At 36.8% G+C, this 14,593-nt stretch overlaps 1 protein-coding gene across 9 annotated transcripts in view; it reads left to right on the top strand.

Moving 5' to 3' along the window:
* Positions 1-5,545, top strand: part of LOC149222173 (protein-tyrosine-phosphatase MKP1-like) — a 66,926-nt gene extending 61,381 nt beyond the window's left edge. For 3 of the 9 annotated variants that reach the window (XM_089385290.1, XM_089385292.1, XM_089385291.1), the window contains 3 exons: positions 3,593-3,762; positions 4,644-4,825; positions 5,015-5,545. In XM_089385290.1, coding sequence (XP_089241416.1) covers positions 3,593-3,762; positions 4,644-4,746 — 273 coding nt within the window. In that variant the 3' untranslated portion in view covers positions 4,747-4,825; positions 5,015-5,545. Of the gene's footprint in view, positions 1-3,592; positions 3,763-4,643; positions 4,826-5,014 lie in introns of those variants that run through there. The other 6 variants (XM_089385298.1, XM_089385297.1, XM_089385294.1 and 3 more) reach the window with 4 other exon arrangements.
* The last annotated feature ends 9,048 nt before the right edge of the window (positions 5,546-14,593 follow it).

A 14,593-nucleotide genomic window follows, 5' to 3' on the forward strand; every position in this document is an offset into this window, starting at 1 on the left:
AGGTCAGAAAAAGGATTGTTGAAGGACGAAAGAAGAGTCTCCAAGGGCAGCGAAGAAGGAGAGACCTAAACCGAAGTTGCAGGGACTGTTTTTAGGGTGAAAAACAGTCACACGTGTGAGAAATAGAGGACAATCTGCAGTCACTACAGCAGTAAGATAACAGTCATATATATCTCATGGTTTGGGCTAGTATCCTAGGCCTATAAGGCCTTCTACTCAAGCGAAGAAGAGAGTCTCTCAAGTGAAGGAGAAAGGAACCAAAGTATAGGGGAAACCTCCCACACGTGCGAGAATCTAGGGCTGCTGTACAGTCACTTCAGTCTACACCTACATCTCAAGAAGGATCTCATTTGGTTGAAAGAAGGAAGGTGTCCACACAAGTGAAGGATATCTCTAAAGAGAAGCATCTCATCTAGAGCTCACATAAACAAGGTCTAACAACAGTTGAAAGAAGGATGAAGTGCCGAGTAACGAAGTGCCGGGGAACAAAGTGCAGAAGGAGGAAGGACTTGCCTTGTGCTTGGAGGACATTCTAGTCAAGGGTCTAGAGTTTGGCATTGATCAATAAGAAGCTTCAATAAGAGAAACTAACTAAAGGGTTTTTCTCTCAAGAGAAGAGAGGTTTTGGCCCTGGCAGAGAGCCAACATCTTGTGTTCTTGTTCTTATCTTTTTGGTAGCAGTTTGATGAAGTACACACATATGCATTACTAATAAGAAGAAGAAGATTAAGCTAACAAGAAAAATTATAAAGACTTCACAAATTGTTATCAAGTCAAGAAGAATCACACTACCCTTAAAGTGCCATACAATGCCAATATCTTTTAAGGCCTACAGTATCCAGTCCCAAGCATCTCTGCTCCTTTTCCTTAAAGAGACTTTTTCTTATAAGGTTGTCACTTCGAAAAACCCCAATCACCTACCTCAAATTTCCTTTCACTTTTGTGCTGCCTCTTGAAGTTTCATCCCAGCTTAGGCCATTGTGAGTTTCTTCTCTAATCGTTTCAATATCTGTTGGTTTTTTTCAAGGAAATATGGACAACTGACACTTGGGGTGGCTTCCACAGACAGATTAACCAATGGAGGATCATAACTGTGCAGGGTCTTGAATAGTGACATGCCAGTAGCTGTATGATATGCTGTATTGTACCAATTTTCTGCCAGATGCAATCATTTTGGCAATGAAGTTTGCAGATCTGCAACATTATTCCTCAAGTACCATTCTAAACATTTGTTGACACTTTTTATTTGTCCATGTGTTTGAGGATGATGACTGGTACTTATTGCTAATGTGGTACCAGGATGCTTAAACAACTCCCAAAAATTACACTTAAATATGGAGTTCAACCACTAACAATTTTCTTTGGAAGTCCGTTCAATCTATAAATATGTTGCATAAATAGTTCAAATCTATAAATATGTTCCATTGTTCTAGGCTGACAATGGAAGCCATTCTGATGTATTTCCATTTCTGGTTGCATATGAGCAGGGGCTGCAATAGACCTGGACATCTCACATTCTCTGTTTTATTTCTTTTGGAAAGTTTCACAAGTAGCCATAAAGTTTTTCACATTGTCAGCCTCATGCAAGTTTTTTCCTATGTTGTAATAGGTCTGAAAGTAAGCAATGCGACCAGCAGCAGGTGAGGAACATCATTTTTCTAGTACCTCTTTGCTAAACAATTTCTCCATCTCAAGAAAGGATTGAATGAGGCCTCTATGTTAATGTATCCATCCACTTCATGTTCTATCCTAGAACCATGTGGAAAGCATCCTGCATCAACATCATCATGCAAAGGATCTAGTTACCCATTAGTCAAATATCCTTTACAAATGGATCTAATCACCTGCTAGCCAAATACCTTTTGGCGATATGGTTAGGTACCCCTTGAGTGGAGTCTCGTGTCACCAACTATCCAAGTTGTCAGTTGGAACCAAGTCAGTATTCCTGACCAATGGCAAAACCATGGGCCAATTTACCATTCCCTCATGTCATCACATGATACATGAATGGTAAAACACTTGCTCGATACTATGGGGTACTCACTCTACCCATTAGCCAAGTAACCCTTGGCAATATGGTTAGGACCTTCTAACCGAGGGAGTACTTCGGGCCTTGATGCTCTGTGGCCAATCTCCCTAGCCACATTACATGGCTCCTGGTCAATACCCATGACCTAGGAGGAATATCTGCCCTTGATGCTACAACATCAACATTCCCTCTAACAGGGAAGCATTTTAGTCACTCCAAGCTTGTCCCTGAAGTAAACAAACTTCATCTGGACAGAGGCTTTGTGCGAATGTCAGCGACCTGCTCATCTGTAGAAACGTATTGGATGCTAATTTTAGGGCTATATTGTTCTATGCTATAGATAATCACATTTTTAAACTTTTTCAACAATTTACGTTACATTCACCCCCTGTCATTATAAGTAACTATATGGAGAGAACAATAACATCAACAATGCAGTGGAACAGTAAGGAACATTAGAAGAAAAACATACGCAATAGAGACACCAGTATTTAGGTCGGAGACACCTCTCAAGGGGGAAAACCCAACCAAATTCTTCTTAGATATTCATCAAATGTTCAGCTGAGATACAAAGTACGATAAGCATGAGACACATCTTTTAACATCCAATACATTAGGCCTCCTAGGTCAATCCAAGATTATACAAGATGGCAGCAAACAAGTGTATTAAAGAGGCATACACAGGCCTCCATATCACTGTCACAAGTAGCACATATATCTGTCAAGTATTCTTGATATCATTGTCATAAGGACATTGCCACACACCAGTCATAAGAGCACAACATACATCACTGTCACTGTCATACTGCATACATCATTGTCACTGTCATAGAAGTTCTGCCATGCAGGGATACTGCCACACAACTTAGTCATAAGGACATTGCCATTAGAACACTGCCACACATCTCTGTCATAAATACACTGCCATATATTACTGATATAAGAACAATAGCCACTGCCCAAACATCAGTCATATACATTACTGTCATAGGGACACTGCTGCCATAAGGATACTGCTATATATTATAGTTATACGAACATTGCCATACATCACTCGTCATAGGTACATTGTCATAAGTCACTGTCATACAAACTCTACCATACTGCCATACATCATGTGACTGACATAAGAACACTGCCTTTCATCATTGTCATATGTTATTGTCATAGGGACACTGCCTTACATCATAGTCCTTCACAAGGAACTGAACCAAGGACGTTATGATTTAGCCCTGAAATGCTTCTTGACTTTTGTGCATACACCTGAGGATTTCGGCCCCTGGTTAGGGCTTCCTGCAGCTGTCACAATGGCCCTAATTCAGGGCTCTAAACTTCCTCAGAAACTGTGCTGATCATCCTCCTTTGAGCCCTCATGCCTGTTTACAAGTTTGTTCCTTGAAAACGTGACACAAATTCAAATTTGCTTTTAAATATATTTAACAAATGCCTTAATGATTGCTCGCCCAAATAAATGTGACATTAAATAATAATAAGAGGAGAGGCAAATAACAATTTCCTTTACCCAAATTAAATTCTCTTTGGGGCAATATGTGTTTCTCTCAGGGGAATTCATCGCATAGCTGTCACAAATTTCAACACTCCCTCTCAGCCAGGGAGGAATTTCCGGCTGCACCATGTGTATCGTCTCGTCGGGTCTCATCTTGTCTCATCTCCAGCTCATCTCTGCTGAACAGTGACGTCCCGATCCAAAGAAGAATCATCATAAGACATGAGTAAGGCAGGCATATATAGTATTTATTATCATTTGTATCATGCCATTTTTTAATCACTTAAATTGGAACAAATACATCTCTGATGAGTGTCGTATGATGAAGTGCTATTTTAATGACAAGATATAATAGGATACAGATATGAGAAACAGAGAGAGTATTTTATCATTTATGTCATGCCATGAAATTTTTCAATCACTAACATTGGAATAAATAACGATGAGTGTCATATGATGAAGTGCTATTTGAGTGATAGGATATGATAGCATAAAGATTTGAGAAAGGGGCAGATAATATTGTATCATTATGTCATACCATGGAATTTTTCAATACTGACAGTAGAGCAAATACATATATGATGTCATATGAAGTTCTCAAAGAAAAAAGGTCTTATATTATCATTTTAGAAATATTGCATTTTTTTCCAGCCAAGCCAACAGATCAAAATGCTGACAATTATGCTGCCCCAAGATGACAAGTTGCAAAGGCCAAATAGCCCTGACTTATATCATATATGTACAACTTTCTGCCCCTTGCAGAAATGATGTTCTGTGACAGACATAACCTTGATGACCACTATATTAAAAATGGCCATCAAAACATGACATAAAATATACAAAAAAACTTCTGAAAATTTAAATTTTAGAGGCTAATACATATGTAGATCAAGTACAGTACAGGATCTTTTCAACCAGCAGGATGATGTTTGTATATGGGGCTTTCTGCTCATCACAATTGATTTTGAGAACCTGCATAATGCCTAGGTGGTATGAACTGAATATTTAGCGTTGACTTTGCCTTTGATATTTTCCAGTAGTGCTCCCCTTTTCATCAAGCCTTCTTTAATCTCGAGTTGTTTATTCAAGTTTTATTGTGACTGGCAGGTTGTTAAAGAGGGGGAAGAACCGGACAAGTTCTGGGCAAATTTTGTTAATGGTTGAGTTCCTCTGCATGTACCATGGTTGTCTAGGCAAGTGCAGTAAATGAATGAAAAGGTTATTAGAATAGGTTTTTTCCCAGTGTAGTTGCATCTGATTGGAAGGTTCCACGTAATCTCTATCTCATGGTAAGCTTTTGGTCTCTATGCAAGCTGATGTTGCCTTTTTTTCCCTTCCCATTCCTTTGATTTCATCCTTTATTATTGCATGTGTGTCTGAAGTTGGATGTCATATGGGTTCCCTCATCATTAGTATAGTGTTATGTACTTAACAATTTTTCCTTCACTTGACGTGTGCTATTTAACCTAAACTTGCAGCAGGACTCTATTGCGAAAGTGATTTTGGTGTATATTACAGGCAGTTGCCAACTGGAAAGCAGTTGTGGTGACAATTTTTAGTGATGCTGTTGCTTCATCAGTATGAACGCTTACAGATACAGCTCAGTTTCTAGAAGGAGATCATTTCAACACCTAAGGTGTTCTTTCAGGGTTTTCCTTTGTACTTACATTTGCAAAAAGAGAAGCGAATGAATCCTAGTTTCCATCGTTATTCCAAAAAGGAAATGTATCTCCAAACGGCTCAGCTTCTAAATTTCTTATGGTTACATGGAGGCACTAGGAAATTGGCAAAGGGTTGCAACCCGACAATTGACATGAGTTGTTACTGGGAAACTACTGCATTTTTTTTTGTCCCTTTATTGATTCTTTGAAAGTTGTCCCTGTTCTAGGTGAACTTGATAAATTATATGCACTCAGTTTCATGGTGGCATTTGGAACTATGCTTAGATTGTGCTCCAAATCTAACAGAAAGATGAAGGCAGTTCTTGGAAAGGAACCTTCCATTTAGAATGCTCTCAATATTTTTCCTCAAGTCGTCCATCTGTTTTCTGTTTCTCTCAGTAAGTCTTCATCATAGCTTAAAGTTTTTTTTGGCCAGGCCTTTTCCAGGTTCTTATGATTACATTTTTCTTTTTCATAAGCAATTTTGTTTTGCGCAGACTATATTTCTTTAGTCTATATAGAGTTGCCTTCATTCTTCCACCTTTGATGCTACTTTGAGGCCTCCTGATGTTTATATGATTCAGTCTTATATAGCAAACCCTGATATACTCCATTTCAATGAAAAATTCCATTTTCAAGATCTTGTGGTTTCTGTGGTTTCATAAAGTTTTATTCCAGAGTTTTGCTTAATTGCGCATAACTTAGATAAATATTGTCAGCTGCATATCCTTTCTTCTATTGTCTGAGTTATATGAACTAGAGCCACATAGAGTTCCTTCATTCTTCCACCTTTGATGCTACTTTGAGGCCTCCTGATGTTTATATGATTCAGTCTTATATAGCAAACCCTGATATACTCCATTTCAACCTTTTCCCTTCTTGAAAAATTCCATTTTCAAGATCTTGTGGTTTCAAGGGTTTGTGGTTTCATGGGTGTGTGCTTTGTGGTTGTTTGGGTTTAAAGTTTTATTCCAGAGTTTTGCTTAATTGTTCTTAAACATATCCCCACTATCAAATTGCATAACTTAGATAAATATTGTCAGCAAATTTTGTTTAGGTTTGCATATCCTGCAATTCCTGTTTCTAAACAAATTGTCTGAGTTATGGGGACAACCTTTGGTTTGAACTAGAGCCACATGAAGATATTACGAAGGGTTGTAAATGTTATGAACAAAGTTCATATATACAGCAGAATACTCAGAAGATCTGAAATATATAAATATTCATGATGGGGATAAATATATTTATATAAGAATGTGCAAAAGATATGAGATGATGGAATTGTCACAAATGAGGGCCTGTTTATATACCTCGTCAGGTGCCCTTTTATGAATGGTCATGTCTTTAGATACATTCCTCTTCTATACTAATCACTAATTAATCATTATATATATGATAAATATTGTCAGCAAATTTTGTTTAGGTTTGCATATCCTGCAATTCCTGTTTCTAAACAAATTGTCTGAGTTATGGGGACAACCTTTGGTTTGAACTAGAGCCACATGAAGATATTATGAAGGGTTGTAAATGTTATGAACAAAGTTCATATATACAGCAGAATACTCAGAAGATCTGAAATATATAAATATTCATGATGGGATAAATATATTTATATAAGAATGTACAAAAGATATGAGATGATGGAATTGTCACAAATGAGGGCCTGTTTATATACCTCGTCAGGTGCCCTTTTATGAATGGTCATGTCTTTAGATACATGCCTCTTCTATACTAATCACTAATTAATCATTATATATATATATATAATGTTTGCATGGCTTTTCCATGTCGAAGAGACTTATGGCCATCCTGTGTACTCGTGACTTTCTAAGTCAGCTTTATGTTGAAAACAACACATAAAACTTTACATTCTAATGAGTGGATTTTATAAACTTCACCACAAGCAGCATTGAGGATCGTTTGCCAACATAGTAAGAAATGCTATGTTTCATGATATCAACTATCATATTGCTATGTTTCATCATATTCAGCACAGGAAATTTTATTGCAATCAACTATCGTATATCCACTCAATCTACTGTGAGGAGGCTTCTTCAGTGGACATTTGGTATTGAAAAGCTCCCACTGTATATTTGATCAGAAAAAATTCGGATCGATGGGATACTGTGGATCATAAGTATTATAATGTTTGTCTCAATTCATTGTTATCACTATCTGTTGCTTCTATCTTGCTTCTCTAATGTGAGCACTTCAACATTTAATGGATTTTTTAGTTTTACAATCGATGCGATAAATAACATCTACTTTACTTGAAAAAGGTGATTTTTTTCAAAGATTTTTTTCCTGTTGTGTGTGTACTTTTGAAATTCAATATTGCTTGTCACAGATTGCTTGTGTTTTTATGGAAATTTTAGAAGCATGGGGATTTTTAGGCAATTGATTTAGTTCAACTGTTCTCTTGAAATCTGTACAGTACTAGGAATAGGTGGGGAAGGTTAGCATCCGATGTTCTGTCCAAGTATGGAGCATTAAATCAGATATCCTTGAATTTGTACCCATTTTTGGGTGTAGTGCGCCTCACTTTGCCATGTTCATGATTTCATAGTCTGGCACACCAGTCCATTTGTATTGGCATATTTCACTCTACAGCTTGATGTAAAACTAGGAAGAACATAATATTTGTGTCTGTTTTGAATAATAATTGAAACGAATATGGCTCTTTATTGCAAGTTAGATTGATTAATAGTTAGAGCATATCTTCATTATAACAATCCCATTAGAATAGCATGTTGAACCATGGTTGTTACTGATGCCAACCCAAGTAGTAGCCAGAAGAAGCCCCACCTTCAATGTCAAAAAAGACAAGACAAATCAAGATTCTTTGGCTCAAGATCATCTTCATCTAATTCTTCTCGTTATGCTGATTCCAATAATAGGTGGTATGCCTCGTAATTTATCACAGTTCGAGGAGTTATGACTCCTTAAAGTTTGAAACCCCATTTTGTGGTCAAGAAGCCCTAAAGGAAATTTTTGTTCATTCAAGAACATTAAATTAAAATCGGCTTATCCTAGTCTACTCAAAAGTCAAAAAAGGGGATTTTATCAATGACAAAATAACTAAAAATTGAATTAAAGTTTGCCAAAATCATTGAATTGATACATCTCTGCGATTAGCTTGAGGCCCTTGCGGAGTTTAGCAATCTTTTGTGGAGGCCGAGATTTTTGAGCTTACAAGTTTATCTTTTGATTTGTTTTCGTGGGTGGTCTTGTCTAAGGTTTTCAAACCTCTTAGGGCACAAATTGTTGGCATATGGTTGAGACTTATTTTCACCTTCCATGACAGTTTTGGAGCAGAACATTGGTGAGTCATTTCTCTGAGCCTATTTGAGACCATGATTAAGATTTTTTGCGGACTGTTGGAGGCTTTCTGTGGTTGAACAAGTTTTTGATCCAAGACAATCTGTGCACTGATTCAAGATCCCTCTCTTCATATTTGGTGGACCATTTAAGGCGAGTCATGACTGTCATCTTTGTGTTAGATTTGAGGATCATTTTGTGACAAGACCGAGGCATTTTTGTTGGGTTTCCTGTGCAAATTTCGATCATCCGTTGAATGTTCTAAGGCTTGATCTAAGGTCATTAAAGTCTGTTTTTGAGGTTCTTTTGTAGCAGATCAGAGCATTTGATCCTGAAGTATATTGCAAGACAAATAATCCTAGAGCCAAACCCCTCTAAGGCCTCTTCTCGGTGGCTGAGATCTTACATATGGCAAGATCAATGATCATCTAATCTCCTTGACAATCCGTGGCATCTTAAGGTTCAGATCAGAGGTAACCTGACAAGTAATTTGTTCCGATCTCCCTTGACTAATTCAAGGTAAACTATTGGTAAAAGTTCATTGTATCTGGAAGGTATTCAAGGTATTAAGGTTAATCGAGGGTTTGCAAAGTATTGTTTCTAAGGCATTGCTGAGGTACATTCAATTTGTTGAGGCCAGATCTATGGAACTGATAAATTAAAGTGATCTAAAATTTCGTAATTTCGTGTGGGATCAAGACTTGTCTCAAGGAAATCTAACCTCATATTTACATGGTACAAGTCTGGGGTTGTATTTGTTGAAGAATGTAACTAGGTTCGATCTTCATAATTGTACGTGAAGTCAAAATGTAATATATTTGTCAAAAGAAAGCAAAGAATTTTATTATATTTTAATTGACTTGTTAAAGCATGGGTTTCATGCTTGGGTCAAATGTATAGGTCAAGCTTCCATTAAAGGCTTTAGGATTGCTAGTTTGAGTCAAGGCTATATTATCATGTTAAAACTGTTCCATTAAAGTTTCCTTGATATTGTTATATAAATAAATAAATAAAGTAGTAGTTATTAGGGAAAGGGCATGATCTATTCATCTAGAGGCACCCAAGGCAATATAAAGCGAGGGGCCTCCCACCAATTGTAATCATCTCCTTTCTTTTAATAATAAAAAATATGAATTTGTTGAGTATTTGAATGCGTTTGTGCCATTTGGTATCAGAGCAGTTTGTTATTGGTTTGGAGCTACGTAGTCTGGTTTCATTTCTGTCATAGTCTGTCGCTGTGGTCGACGTCCCTGTCATCCGCCACTCTTTTCGTTTGTATTGTGTCTCGGCGCCCGCCCGCCATCCCACGACCACCTTACTGTTTTTGCTTGTCGCAACACTGCACAGTGAAAACGAACCCTGATTTGTCGCCCATTTTGCCGCCTTCTATCTCGTCCATTTTGCTGCCTTCTATCCAGCGGATGTGAATCGCCACCTCCATTTGCGTTGACCGCCTGTCTTCATTCAATCCGTTTGGTTATTCAAATTGTGCCCTTTTATTATATAGTGAATATATTTAAACTTTAATTAATTTATTATTATATAGTTTATAACTATATAATTTATTTAAATTTAAAACTTATTATTTAAAAAAATTAAAAAAATCCTTAGGTTCAAATTAAGGAAGAAAGTTATGCTGGCTGACAAATATACATTTCCACAAACCCGTTCAATGTCGTCGACGACAATGACCGATTTCAGCAAAAAATTGATTGATCTTGAGAAAGATTATTAGCCACTTAGATGATTTTAACCAAATATTAATTGATTTCAAGAGTAAGGTTACCAGACATTCCGACGATATCAAGAAGCTTTAGGATACGACAAATTGGATAGAACATCAGCTTGGGCAGAACCATATCAAATCTGAAATAAATCATAATCAGAGAATGACAATGCTGTACATTTTGTGTGACAGGATGAAGGTTACACTCGAACAACTACTACAAGATGGTGGAGTTAAATCAACAACACAATTCATCAAATTCAACAAATTCTCATGAAAAACAGTGTCCAAATTGAGCTACCCAAATTCGATGGTAACGAAAAATGCAGTGTTGCGTGGTTGAATAAAGCAGAAGAATCTTTCAAGATTTATGATATTAATAATGATGATGAATAGATTAGGCACACTTCCATGAAAATGGAAGGCGGAGCATATAATTGGGATATGTGGTGGAAGAAGACCACACTCGCTATCAATTGGAGAAAATTTAAGAATGCATTATTTAAAAGATTCCAAGGTGTAAAAGAAGAAGAGTTCTTTTCAACACTCATCAGATTGCGACAAAAAGGAAATGTGGATGAATACACTCGAGAATGGGAGACCTTAGCGACACGAGTACTTGGGTTATCAAAATCTCGTCTAATTCAATCATACATCTCTGGACTTAAAACTCATCTACAAGTAGAACTCACGCTTCATGACATTACGTAAATAGAAGTAGCAAGACAAAAAGAAAAAGCTGCCGAAAAGAAATTTGAACATATACTATGGTAAAAACTAGAAAAAAGTATATTCGAGACGAAGAATGCCCCAGTTTGTGAATACAGACAATACAAGATATGTTCCACCACATCTTCTTGAAGGTGAAAAATCCAACGTGGAAATGCAAAGGATAAAAGAAGGCAAGTGCAAATGCTGTGGCGAGAAGTGGCACACTAAACATAGGTGTGCTAAAGGAAATGAATCAAAGAACCTATATAAGTGTGAAGCAACTAATGGTTCAAACAATGATGAATTAGACATAGAAGGAATAGAAGATGCCCCTGAATTCTCTCCAGAATTAGATGACAACGGTATTCCGCAAGTGTCACCATCAGCTATGATAGGTATATCACAACCCTAGACTTTAAAATTAAAAGAACATATAAAGAAGAACAACGTAGTGTTCTCATCGACTCTGGTAGCACCCATAATTTTTTAGATGCTACCGTGGCAAAGAGACTTAACATTTTCTCATTCCCCTTGCCCAACATGAAGGTGATGGTAACCAATGGTAAGAAGATTGAAAAGGTAGGGAAATGCCATAAGGTCAAATTGTAGAATCAAGACTTTAATTTAGAATCCCCGTTCTTCACTGTACCATTAGGAGTAGGTGTGGTCTTTAGATATCCAATGGCTACGAACCCTAGGCACTTACTCTGCCAACCATCAAGAGCAATTCATAAGCTTTAACTAGGAAGGGTAGAGGTACAAGTTATACAGATTCCAACCACTAGAGAATCAAATCGCGTCGTCATCCCAAATGATGAAGATGACTCGAAAAGGAGCACCAACTTATGTAGTACAATGTCACCAATTAGAAATGTTATCTGCAAACATGATCAACGAAGAGTCGTAAGAAGTACAAGAGCTAATTCAGAAGCATGAGAAAGTATTCCAAGAGCTTCCCATGAAAATGCCTCCTAATAGGGAAATCAAGCATACAATAGAAATCAAAGCAAGATTAGACCCCGTCAACATCAAGTCGTATCGATATCCACATCACCATAACACTGGAATTGAGAGATTAATCCAAGACCTTTTAAAATGTGGGATCATTTCGAAAAGTAGGAGTCTATACACTGCTCTAGTGGTATTGGTAAGGAAGAAGGATGGATCATTCAGGGTATGCATTGATTATAGAGGATTAAATAAAATAACGATTAAAAACAAATTCCCAATTCCTTTTATCGACGAAATGTTGGATGAACTACATGGCACAAAATACTTCTCAAAATTGGACTTAAGGTCGGGTTATTATCAAATCTAAATTAGGTTGGAAGACATACCTAAAACTGTGTTCATAAGCTAAAACTGCGTTCATAGAGGATTAAATAACACTGCGTTCATAGAGGATTAAATAAAATAACGATTAAAAACAAATTCCCAATTCCCTTTATCGACGAAATGTTGGATGAACTACATGGTACAAAATACTTCTCAAAATTGGACTCAAGGTCGGGTTATTATCAAGTCTGAATTAAGTTGGAAGACATACCTAAAACTGTGTTCTGAACACATGAAGGTCACTACGAATTTAAAGTAATGCCCTTTGGGTTAACCAATACACCAACAACAATCCAAGCCACTATGAATGAGTTATTCTGTCAATATCTTAGGAAGTTTGTATTAGTATTCTTTGATGATATTTTAATTTACAGTAAAACTTGGAAGGAGCACCTACAACATCTGGATAGAGTTCTTACACCACTGAAAGAGCATCAATTCTACGCCAAGAAATCCAAATGCACATTTAGGAAAGAAGAAGTAGAATATCTTGGACACATAATATCCCATGAAGGAGTGAAAGTGGGACCTAATAAAACCAAAGCTATAAGGGAATGGACCAAACCAGTTAGTATATCCAAGCTAAGAGGGTTCTTATTACCGAAGATTTATTAAAAACTATGTGCATATAACTGCACCTCTAACAAACCTTTTAAAGAAGAATTCATTTCAATGGAATGAGAAAGTAGGAAGGTGTTTTGAAGAATTGAAGAAAGTTATGTCTAACACCCCGGTATTGGCAACTCCAGATTTCTTTAAACCATTTATCATTGAGTGTGATGCTACCCGGTTCGGTATAGGTGCAGTGTTAATGCAAGGAGGACATTCAATAGCTTTTGAAGGCATGAAGCTCAATAAACGAGAACGGCTTAAGTCCACATACAACAAGGAAATGCCCACTATTATGCATGCACTGGCCAATTGGAGACAATATCTTTTGGGAAGTAAGTTCTCCATTCAAACATACCATAACAGTTTCCAACACCTCCTTCAACAAAAAACACTTTCCGAAGAACAACAAAAATGGATTGAAAAAATTGTTGCCTTTGACATGGAGATACTACATAAAAGGGGAAAGGACAATGTAGTAGTAGATGCGCTGTGTAGGAAGGGCAAAGAATCAACATTACTTGCAGTCTCGCTTCTTGTTTCTGAATGGCTTAATGAGATTCAAAGTGAGTATGCCAAGGATCTAGAAATAACTGCGATAATCAATAACCTTCCAGACAATCCAAAATTTGAATAAAAGAATGATATTATATGGTACAAAGGAAGAATCTATCTAAATTCAAACTCCAAGTTTAAATCCAAGATACTCAAGGAGTCACATGATTCACTGTCGTCCAGACATGTAAGATTCTTTAAAACTTACTACAATGCATGAAAATCATTCTTTTGGAAGGTAATGAGTCGCGATATTCAGAAATATGTAGCAGAATGTGACAAATGTCAAAGAAATAAAAGTGAAAATATTACGACACCTGGATTACTTCACCCCTTAAACATTCAGAATCAGAAATGGGAAGAAATATTGATGGACTTTATTGAGGGATTATTTGTAACTGAAGGCAAGGATAATATTTTCGTAGTAGTCGATAGACTTACCAAATATACTTACTTTATTGCAATGAAGAAGTCAGACTCAACTAAACAAATCCCTGAGATATTTTGCAAAAATATTTGTAAATTACACTGTTTTTCGAAAGTCATTGTGAGTGATAGAAATGCCAAATTTAAGGGTAATTTCTGGAAGGAATTGTTCAACCATATAGGAACCTACCTAAGTATGAGTTCTGCTTACCACCCTTAAACATATATTGACAAACGGAAGTTGTCAATAAATGTTTGGAAGCCTACCTATGTTGTTGCACTACAGAAAAACAAAATAAGTGGGTTCATTGGTTACATCTCACTAAATGGTGGTATAATTCTACTTATCATACGTTAGCAAAAATGACTCCATTCCAAGCTTTGTATGGGTACAAACCTCCAAAATAGAAGGATCTAGCTACCGTCCAGACAAATCCACCAGCTGCTAAAAACCAACTAGAAGAAACCAAAAAAATCATCCAAACCCTAAAAGAAAATTTAAATAATGCAAGAAACCGTATGAAGCAACAAGTGGACTGAAATAGAACCGGAAGAGAATTTGAAGTCGAAGAATGGGTATTTTTCAAGCTCTAGCCATACAAACAGTTGTCCTTGAAACAAAAAGGAAAAAATAAATTGGCACCAAAGTTCTATGGACCATATCAAATCAATAAAAAGATCAAGCAAGTTGCATATACTTTAAGCCTTCCGATAAA

This window comes from Pinus tabuliformis, chromosome Q (genome assembly GCF_031772625.1).
Source record: "Pinus tabuliformis cultivar Carrire ecotype Pingquan chromosome Q, CPIR1, whole genome shotgun sequence".
Taxonomy (NCBI): domain Eukaryota; kingdom Viridiplantae; phylum Streptophyta; class Pinopsida; order Pinales; family Pinaceae; genus Pinus; species Pinus tabuliformis.